The sequence below is a fragment of the Austrofundulus limnaeus genome, unplaced genomic scaffold, assembly GCF_001266775.1.
Source record: "Austrofundulus limnaeus strain Quisiro unplaced genomic scaffold, Austrofundulus_limnaeus-1.0 Scaffold5, whole genome shotgun sequence".
Taxonomy (NCBI): Eukaryota; Metazoa; Chordata; class Actinopteri; order Cyprinodontiformes; family Rivulidae; genus Austrofundulus; species Austrofundulus limnaeus.
This window is the reverse complement of record NW_013952407.1, coordinates 4,607,308-4,617,101: the sequence shown is the minus strand read 5'-3', so window position 1 is coordinate 4,617,101 and position 9,794 is coordinate 4,607,308. Positions and strand designations below refer to the sequence as shown.

Below are 9,794 nucleotides of genomic sequence, written 5' to 3'. Positions count from 1 at the left end.
TGTGTTTGGAGTCCATTAATGTCACAGTGACTGGTCAGGAGATGATCCTATTGACCGACATGTCCAGCTGTCATTACCATTGGAATAAAGGCTGAAAGGAGACCTGAGGGCCTTTAGGACAACAAGTGTGTCCACAGTGACCTCGGAGAGACGTCTCAGTCTCTGCAGACTCAAAATCAAAAGGAAGCAGATGTTAAAGATGTTCCTGGAACAACTGATGGTCAGCATTTTAGTGAGTGGAAACATCTTCAGGCATCACTGACAGAAAATATATGTAAAGCCAAAAAGCACCAAAACCACATCAGCTGAATATTTATTCTTCTTATTAAAAAACAAACGTGTGCTGGAGACTTCATTTTGAGGAAAAGTACTTTTAAAAGTTTGGTAAATGTTAGTTATTTGTCACGTCAAATTGGTCAGAATAGAAGAATCAGGCATGTGTTTTTTTATTTAATCCGTACAAAAATGAAGATAAAACAATTATACATGCAGACAGCAACTTCAATCCTATTTAAATTAATGTTAAGTTTTTAATTCTTGTACTTTTTCTAATTTCTGCTGTCTTGAAACAACATAAACAAAACAAATTCAAAATTATTATAAAAATATTCTGGCGAAAAACCTAAATGCTGGAAATCTGAAAGACAACAACCCGAACTGCTGAACAGAAAACAAACATTTAAAAAATATATTTTTTGCCAGATTTCCTGAGATTCAAAGTGCTGACAACAAAGTTTTTCATCTTTAAAACATCTGGAATTTGATGGAAAAAAAACATTCTGCTGGGTCATGATTTGTAGGAAAGAGTACTGATCATTTAGTTTAAAAAACTGCATCACAAACTGTTTTGTTCTTTATCACACGCAGAAAGCAAAACCCTGCAGCCACATAAAAACTGATTTTACTTTAACATCTTTTATTTGGGCAGAATGTTATAAATGTACAAAAGATTAACTTAATGAAATAGAAGAAAAAGCATTTGTAGTTTGCAGTGTTTGAATAACCTTAAGTTTCTCTTAAAGATTTATTTACTTATTTATTTGTATCCTAGCATCCCAACGAACATCAACACCTGCACTCATCTGCTTCCCCCTTCATGCACATTTAAACAGTACAGCTATTGTTCACTTTTTTATGTATGTAAACTCATGCTCACGTATTCTTACTCTTGATGCTACACTTATTTATTCATATAGCTGTTAGACTTTTTATTTAAATTTGACAATAATGCTTTTAGATAAGTAAAACATAAGCTTAAAAACAAGAATATTTTGGTTTGTTCATATATTTATTTAGTTTTTCGCATTCCAGTTCAGTGCTATTAAAATTGTTTTTAAATCTGGTAGAAATATCTGAATAAAACAATCACATTTTACATTCAAACACAACAACTGTACAGTCACACTGAGCGCAGCGACCCTCAGAGTTTAAGTTTTTATCATCAGAAGAGACAGAATCCTTCAGGCCTTCAGGTTCTGAACAGTGCCGAGTAAACATTTTATTAATAATCAACTGAATTACTGTGAGGGCTTCTTGTTCCAACCATAAATAAATAAATTACATATAACTCATTGAGATTTCTAACTAAAAAGCCAGTCACACTTTTCTAATAAAGGGTTGGAAACTTGACATTCATTCATTTGGCTGCAGGTAACATTCAACATTATGATTAAAAAAACTAAAGTTGTGTCATTTAGCAAAAAACACCCACTGTAAAAACCAGGTAGTCATGTTGGAAACAGATGCTTCTCATTTAAATGCAACATTCAACAAAACAAATACTTCATTTTCTTCATCTCTTTTTCTTTGCATGTGCTATACAATGCAGTGCAACAAAAGAAACACAAAAAAATCATAACTGTTTAAAACTTGTCAAAGGAGTTTAAAAAATAGGTCCTGTTTACACCGATGCAGAACATTTTATATTCAAAAACTATAAAAAGCACATAGTTAGAGGCTCTCAGAGCATCAAAAATCAGTGTATAGAACACAAACACATCCTGCCTGACATTAAAAACAATCAGAACAAAAAAAGAATTGTTTAAATCACTTAAGTCTTTTTTATATAATCTCTGTAACTTTAACTTTAAATGTTTCAGGTGTCAGAAACCAAGCTCAGAGAATTTTTGATCATGTTTGAAGCTCCTTTATGAACCAAAGTTGCTTTTAGCTGCATCAGACTCAGAACTTTACGAGAGGTTTGATCCTTTCTCGGATCACGTGGAGCAGCTGCAACTTTCCTCTATGGTGAAGTTTGACTCGGCTCTGTTAGAAGTAAAGAAGAAAGTCATATTTAACATCAGACTCAGATGAAAGAAGGATGTATCTGATGTGAAAACGTGTAACAAAATAAAACGCTTACAGGTCTTGCTGTTTAAGTGTCATGTGGTTGTTGTACTCCAGAACAGGAGGAAGAATATCCTCATCCTCATCCTCAGGCAGCTGCAAATAAATGACAGATAATTATCATCAACTATTTAAAGGGTGACAGCACCATCTACTGGTTGGAAACACGCTCCTACCTCCCAGTAGGCCTCATCATCGAAGCAGTGGTCGTCAGCAGCATCACCCCAGATAGGAAGCTTCAGGATTAAACCTTTAAAAAACCACCAGAAATCAGACTTCAGCAGAGCTTTTCACCTCACTTTTCTTTTCTCAACTCCGACACTGCTTTATTTTTGAATATTTTGAAGATGAATCAAATTATTCTGGAGATGGAAAAAAAATCTGCAAATGGGAATTTCAAAATGTCAAAATTTAGTGATTTCAAACTGAGACTGTGACACATTTTCATTTTATGTCTTTATCTTTTTTAATCCAACATTTGAACTAAACCCAGTGGCTGGCCTTTGGTCCAAAAGATCAAAAACTGAGACTTCATGGATTCTTTTGACCCAAGGGCAGCAGAAGGGTTAATAAAAACAGTGTCAAATCAACATTAAACAGTGTTAATATAACGCTGCTGTATTAACAGTGTAAGAGTAAATTATTTATTTGAGTCTCACAAGTTTACTCTTGTTCAAACTCACCAACAATGGCTCCTCCAATCAGCCCGAACGCCATCGACACGCAGGTCCCAGCGGCTTGATATCCTCCCTGCGTTCCCACACCTCTGTGTGCATACTCGCCTTCGAAGCCAAATACTTTTATCAACCTGAGCAAAACAAAACAAAAACACAACAGCAGATTACAGATTTTGATGTTTTAATGCCATGACAATTTCTGAATTTCCGATCATCGTGTGCCATCACTCACCCCTGCTCGCTGTAAACTTCTTTTGAAGCAAATGCAGCAACGATGGCTCCTATGAAGCCGCCGAGCATCCCCGGCACGGCGTGCAGGTTGTGAATCCCACATGTATCCTGGAGCTTCAGCTTCCTCTCCAAAAACGGCTGAAAAGATCAAACAGGKCTGTGTAATGAAGCTCAAAAACCTATTGTGGCTTCAGTATGCATTCGTTCTGTTATTAAAGGGATCCATGATTAGTTGTAACATTAGACTTTATTTGATAAACATTTATTTTAACTGTTAAATAAAAAACGTAAAATACTGTAGGCTGTTTAGTTTTTTTATAATTTTTAAACTAAAAGTTTAAAAAAATATCACATGGATGGGCCATTTTATTTACACGCAAAGCATTCTGGGTAAATGATGATGTGGATAGGTCCTCGGAGCAAGGCGGCTAGCGAGCTATATCCACCCTGAAGGTTAATCTTGGACAATATCTGATGATYGWCTCTTTTAAATGAAACCAGAGAGCGTTGACAGAGAGGAGAAGGTAGAAATGATTCAGCCTGTAACTGAAAATATAGATAGAGGACCTCAGTTTAGCTTGTTAGTTTGTTGAGCTAGTGCTGAACTAGTACATATAAGGCAATACAGCATTAGCGCTAGCACGAACACTAACAGGCTAAGCTGAGGTTCTTCCATCCATATTTTCAGTTACAGGCTGAGTCATTTCTACCTTCTCCTCTCTGTCAACGCTCTCTGGTTTCATTTAAAAGAGTCGATCATCAGATATTGTCCAAGATTAACCTTCAGGGTGGATATAGCTCGCTAGCAGCCTCGCACCGAGGACCTATCCACATCATCATTTACCCAGAATGCTTTGCGTGTAAATAAAATGGCCCCGTCCATGTTAAAATATATTTTTAAAAATTTACAAAACTAAACAGCTACAGAATTTTTACAGTCTTTATTTTACAGTTAAAATAAATGTTTATCAAATAAAGTCTAATGTTACAACTAATCATGCACTGTAAAAAATGAAATGTTGGATTTACTTAATCATGTTATGTTACCTGGTTCCACTTAACTGAGTTGAGTAAATTCAAAGCAATATACCAGTTTTTTAGCCAAAGAACACGAGTATGTTGCTTTGAATTTACTCAACTCCTTTAAGTGGAACCAGGTAACATAACATGGTGAAGTAAATCCAACATCCTTTAGCATAGGTTTAGCTAGTTTGTCTTGTTGTGCAACATGTTTTCAGAAAGTCCTCCACAAACAGGAAATTAATATTTGGCACCGATTCCAAAGCTAAGTGAGGCGTGGCTTCTCTGTACATAATTGTGGTTCTTTCTCCGTCACAAATTATACGATGAAGTTCCTGTTTTCCATCTGCTGTCACGGATAAAGCATAAAAAAAATCAAGCTTACCGTGATGAACAGGTATCCAAAGGTGGAGATGATGCCCATGCAGAAACCCACGATGAGCGAACCGTAAGGCGTGATCATGAACTCTGCCGACGTTCCCATCGCAACTCCTCCAGCCAGCGTGGCGTTCTGGATGTGCACCTGTCGGATTATGTGAAAAGAGCAAGGTCGCCCGTGAAGGAAAACCGCCGCGGAGAGGTTTGTGTGAACATGTCTGTTTTCTGCAGCCTCACCATGTCCAGTTTGCCCTTCCCGTGAGCCAAGCTGGAGATGGCGAAGGCGGTGAGAACGGAGGCAGCGAGGGCGAGGTAGGTGTTGATGGCCGCCCTGTGCTGGCCGTCACCGTGGTATGAGATGGCTGAGTTAAAACTGGGCCAGAACATCCACAGAAACAGTGTGCCTGTGAACCGGGATAATACAAAATATAGGAGAAATAAAAAAATGGATGTTTGACACAAAACACCAGTAATTAGTTAAATTAATTAGATTTGATGATGTTCACTCACCAATCATTGCGAACACATCTGAGTGGTAGACGGAGCCGTGGAGACGTTTACTTTGGTGTAAGTTTGGTCTGTAGAGCACCCAGGAGATGGCCAAACCATAGTAGCCTCCAAAGCAGTGAATGATCATAGAGCCACCAGCATCTCTGCACTGTGGAGGCAGAAACACATCAGGGTTTAAAGTGCAAAACACCTAATCTCATTAAAGTGCATAACTGGGGCTGGTTTGACTGGATTGACTCACGTGCAGGAGGCTGAGGATGATGTATTCCTCCACAGCAAACAGCGTGACTCCAAACAAGGTGACCACCATCAGCTGGACGGGGCTCACTTTCCCCAGAATGGCCCCAAAGGCGATCAGAGAGCCGGCGCAGCAGAAATCAGCGTTGATTATGCTGCGTGGAACGAAGAGAGGAGGATTTAAAGATCACTTTCCCCGATAGTCACAGAGAACGATTTCACTGTTGCAGCCGTGTCTCTCCGTCAACTCTTACTTTTCAACACCAATGAGGATTTTCCCGGTGGTGGGATCGAGGGAGTGGAACCAGCCCTGCATGAGGAGAGCCCACTGCAGGCCGAAGGCGGCAATCAGGAAGTTGAACCCCACGCCGCCAAAGCTGTAGCGTTTTAAGAAGGTCATGAGGAAACCGAAGCCAACGAAGATCATGACGTGAACATCCTGGAAGCCTGGAGGGATGGAAAGAAAGACACAAAATTATTGAAGGTCAGCATGCATTTTTATTATACATTACCTGCATTACTACTGGATTTATAACTATGCTTGTTTTGTGTTAAGATTGGATCAGATGCACTGATTAAGTCATGCGTGCAAAAGATGATGCAACAGAATGTCACACATGAGCTGCAAAACAAATCTTTATTTTCTTAAATTAAAAAAGTTCCTGATGGATTTGCTGTAAAAAAAGAGCAAAAATGATGACCTTTGTGGGAAAAAAAATGTTTTAGATAATATTCTTGAATTTGTCTTTGAAATCTCATCATTTTATACTTTTTTGTGACTCGTTGTATGAAACTAAAATAATTGCTAAATCAGTTGCTATGATTTACAGTTGAAACTAAATAAGAAAAACATATTTTCTGGTTCAGACCATTAGGAGAGACTTGACCTCTGGTACTTACTGGGATATCTGAAGTAGAAGTCATTGTCCTGGTCCGTGAGGTTCTCGTGCTTCTTGTGCTCCACCCAGTGTGCGTCAGATTCCTCGTCGTATCGAATGAAAATCCCAAACAGGATGATCATGGCGATCTGCCAGACGAAGCAGACTGCAGGCAGACTGACTCGGATGTTGGTGTTCTTCTGAGGGCCCATAGACTTGAAGCAGTTCCCCATGGTGACTCCGTGCTGATGCTGTTCTGATAGACAGTACCTCGTCTGTGACTTCCAGACCAGTCTCATCATCTTATATAAACACACATGCAGTTTTGGGGTGTGACCTTCTCCACCACTCACAAGTCAGGGGTGGACCCGGCTCACCCTTTGGGAGGTAAACAGGGAGGTAAACCACTCCTTTACCTGCTGCCTGCTGTGCTTTTTTTTTTCAGAGGGTTCTTATCAGTTCTAGAAAAAAGGCAGCAGGAAGTATAAAAAAATTAATGACTGTACATAGTTTATGTGATTGAAGTGATGGCATGATGTAGATATGACTTTAGTTTGTGACGCTGTTGGTTTCAAAATGTTTGTAATTCTCAGAAGGCCAGCTCAGGCAGATAATGTGGAAAAACACAGAACTGTGGTGGAATGAATTCAGCAGCTGAGATAAAGACAAGCTACAGCCGTTTGTCTTTTTTATTTATTTTTTTAGTGCTTTCTTTTCTGCGAAAGCTTCCCAGTTGAACAAAACTGTCCTTCAAGACGACCCTGTCAATCATCAGCAGGGCTGCGTTCTGACTGCAGGAGTGTTTGATACAAAGACACTGTCAGTTTTTAATAAATCAAAAAGGTTCTGGTCGACTGCAATATTAACCCAACACATAGAGGTCTTCAGAAGTCTAAATAGACATGCTGTARCTATATAAAACTCAACTTTAGAATCAAAATGACCTTTTTGCTGGTTTGTTTTGCCCAACTTTAGAATGAAAAAGTGAAAAGGAGCACAGCCTGAAACCTATGAAACTTTATGAAATAAGTAACAGGTTACAGTGACATGAAACAAGGTTTCAAACCTCATATATCTTGTTTTTATTGCTTKTTTCTCCTCAGACTTTGTGAGAACAACCGCAGGCAGCTGTCCAGGACTTTTAGAACTGTTCCTATTATTAGTTTTATGAGAACAAACTCATAAAACTACCAATTGCTTGAGTTCCAGGTACCTTCAAGAGGACTAATCTGGATTAAGGGTGGATAGTTTTACACATAATCTGAAAAGATGTTAAGTTTTGCTCCCATGTCACGAGCACAACATTTGACAACAAAGCAAATTACAGTGTAGTACAGTGTACGAACTAGATATGTACCCAGTACATAGCAAGTAACTACCAGGTAAGTACCAGGTACATAACTGGTAAGTATGTGGAAGGTAAGAAGCCAGGATATGTCACATAGTGACCAGTACATACCAGGTGTTTCCTTCTCAGCAGGTGAAGACGTTGTAGTGCAGAGCTATTCAACTGGCGGCCCACAGGCCACATCCGGCCCGCGAGTGACCGAAGTTCGGCCCGCCAGTTGGTTCATTCATCTCTTAAGCCCAAACCCCCGGATTTCTACTTTACTTACTCTAAGTTCTTTTACTTAAACATAGAAATGTTTGGTGTCTACAGAAACAKCAGAATCTTGGATAGACGCTGGTAAAAACATTTCTATAAGCACTCAAGACAGTTAAAGTTACAAACAGTTGAAGATAAAAGGATGAAAATGAAAATAAAATTGGTTTAAAAATTTGTCAAGTCAGAGATGTTAAAATATTATTTGTGTCAAAAAGGGGCACAATGTGTTCTTTTTGTTTTTGACAATGGTTAATTATCACTACTTTTATAGGGTTCTGTATGTTGTATTCATGATCAAACGCAGCAAAATGAACTATTTCAAAGATAACAGATCTTTGTAATACTTGATTTATTTACATAACTTTAATTGCTGGATATTCGGCCCCTCAGCTGATGACTGGCAGTGGCCCCCGGAGCAGTTTAGTTGAATAGCCCTGTTGTAGTGTTTATTTTATTTTAAATGGAGTCTGTATGCTGGATGTCTATTTCTGTGTCCGGGTTTCTAAAAGAGTCCACCTGTTCCACCTGCTGGCTCTGGATGCTGAGTGGCTGAATGAGAGATGATGCGGCACCTTCCTCTCTGCAACCGCAGCACAACTCTTTGGTCTTTGTGACTTTCATTCCAAGAAATTCTCACCGAAACCATTGACCAAGTTCCCGTCATTTGAGCTACCGGGGCAATTGTCTGCAGATTCAAAAAGGGGCATCCCTTCACTGTTGCAGGAAACTCTGCTGGTATACACAGAAAACAGAACAGGAGATGGAACACAGCCTTGAGGGAGCCCTGGATTTAAATTCAACTAAATGAATTTAACAAGTACCTGCCTGGTCCATAAAATCAGTGATGGGTGCCCATGTGGGTCTAAAACCAGAAGAAACATAAGGACCTGGTGTCTCCTAACTACCATGCAACTACCAAGTAATTGTAAATGTAAGTAATTTACCAAGTAATTACATAGTAAATTACTATTAGTAAACTAATTTTAGTGGATAATTACAATAAAATTATGATTTATTCTTACCTCAAATACCTATTTTTGCCAACAGATTCCTAACTGAATTTTCACATATAATCACCCAATTACCATGTTATGTCAAAGTAATTATGTATCTTTAAGTAACCAGTATGTAACAAAAGCACAAGGTATGTATCAGGTGAACCTTTGTGATGCGTACTCAGAAGTACTATGTATTTATGAGAAAAGTATCCTGTATGCCCTGATACGTTACCAATATAATACATATAAGTACAGCATGTCTCCAGTACATACCAGTTATATAGTAGCAGAGGTAAGTAGAAACTACTTAGTTATATTTTCTAGTCACTTTGGAAAAAATGTACTTTAAGGAGCAGTTTTACTAGACCGTACGTTTTACTTGAGCTGAGTGTTGCTACTCTTGCTTGAGTAAAATTTTTAAATATTCTAGTAATTTTACCAAATGTAGCAAGAAACATGTTTTAACCAGAGACACATATAGTTTATGTTGAAATGAGACCTCCTCTTTGTACACAAGCTTAGTTGTTGCAATGCTTACACACACACACACACACACACACACACACACACACACACACACACACACAAATAAACTGCATGTGTTGAAAAGTCAYGTGACTGCATTACAGTGATTACAATATGAGATCAGATGGATAACAAATTTCATTAAGTCATTACTCTGAAAGCAATATAAAGAAGCCAGATTACAGCTGGTAAATCCACACACTCTTTGGAGACACAGTTCTTAGACAGATGACACTTAAAGTAGCACTATTTGGTCCTATGGTCTTAATGACTATCATTACATTTGGTGGAATAAGAGAGACGCTCGGAAGCCACAGACCACCATGTAAAGAACAGGGGGTAACATACTGTATGTGGGGTCTTTATATATATATGTATGTATATACAT

General features: G+C 38.5%; 1 protein-coding gene across 1 annotated transcript; it reads right to left on the bottom strand.

Moving 5' to 3' along the window:
• Positions 1 to 729: 729 nt before the first annotated feature.
• On the bottom strand, positions 730 to 6,690 carry LOC106532146 (ammonium transporter Rh type C 2). The gene is made up of 11 exons (XM_014028164.1): positions 6,300 to 6,690; positions 5,654 to 5,846; positions 5,404 to 5,554; positions 5,163 to 5,310; positions 4,890 to 5,056; positions 4,660 to 4,797; positions 3,256 to 3,392; positions 3,030 to 3,154; positions 2,523 to 2,596; positions 2,363 to 2,442; positions 730 to 2,265 (listed from the first exon to the last, which is right to left on the bottom strand). The coding sequence occupies exons 1-11, from the start codon at positions 6,577 to 6,579 to the stop codon at positions 2,217 to 2,219; spliced, it is 1,542 nt and encodes a 513-aa protein (XP_013883618.1). The 5' UTR covers positions 6,580 to 6,690; the 3' UTR covers positions 730 to 2,216.
• Between the last annotated feature and the right edge of the window lie 3,104 nt (positions 6,691 to 9,794).

Bases quoted from the DNA above. Each gene is read 5' to 3' on its own strand.
- LOC106532146 (XM_014028164.1), bottom strand. From the start codon at position 6,579: ATGATGAGACTGGTCTGGAAGTCACAGACGAGGTACTGTCTATCAGAA. The intron at 5,555-5,653 runs GTAAGAGTTGAC...CGTTCCACGCAG, and splicing joins ATCCTCATTGGTGTTGAAAA to CATAATCAACGCTGATTTCT. The intron at 2,443-2,522 runs GTAGGAGCGTGT...ATTTATTTGCAG, and splicing joins ATGATGAGGCCTACTGGGAG to CTGCCTGAGGATGAGGATGA.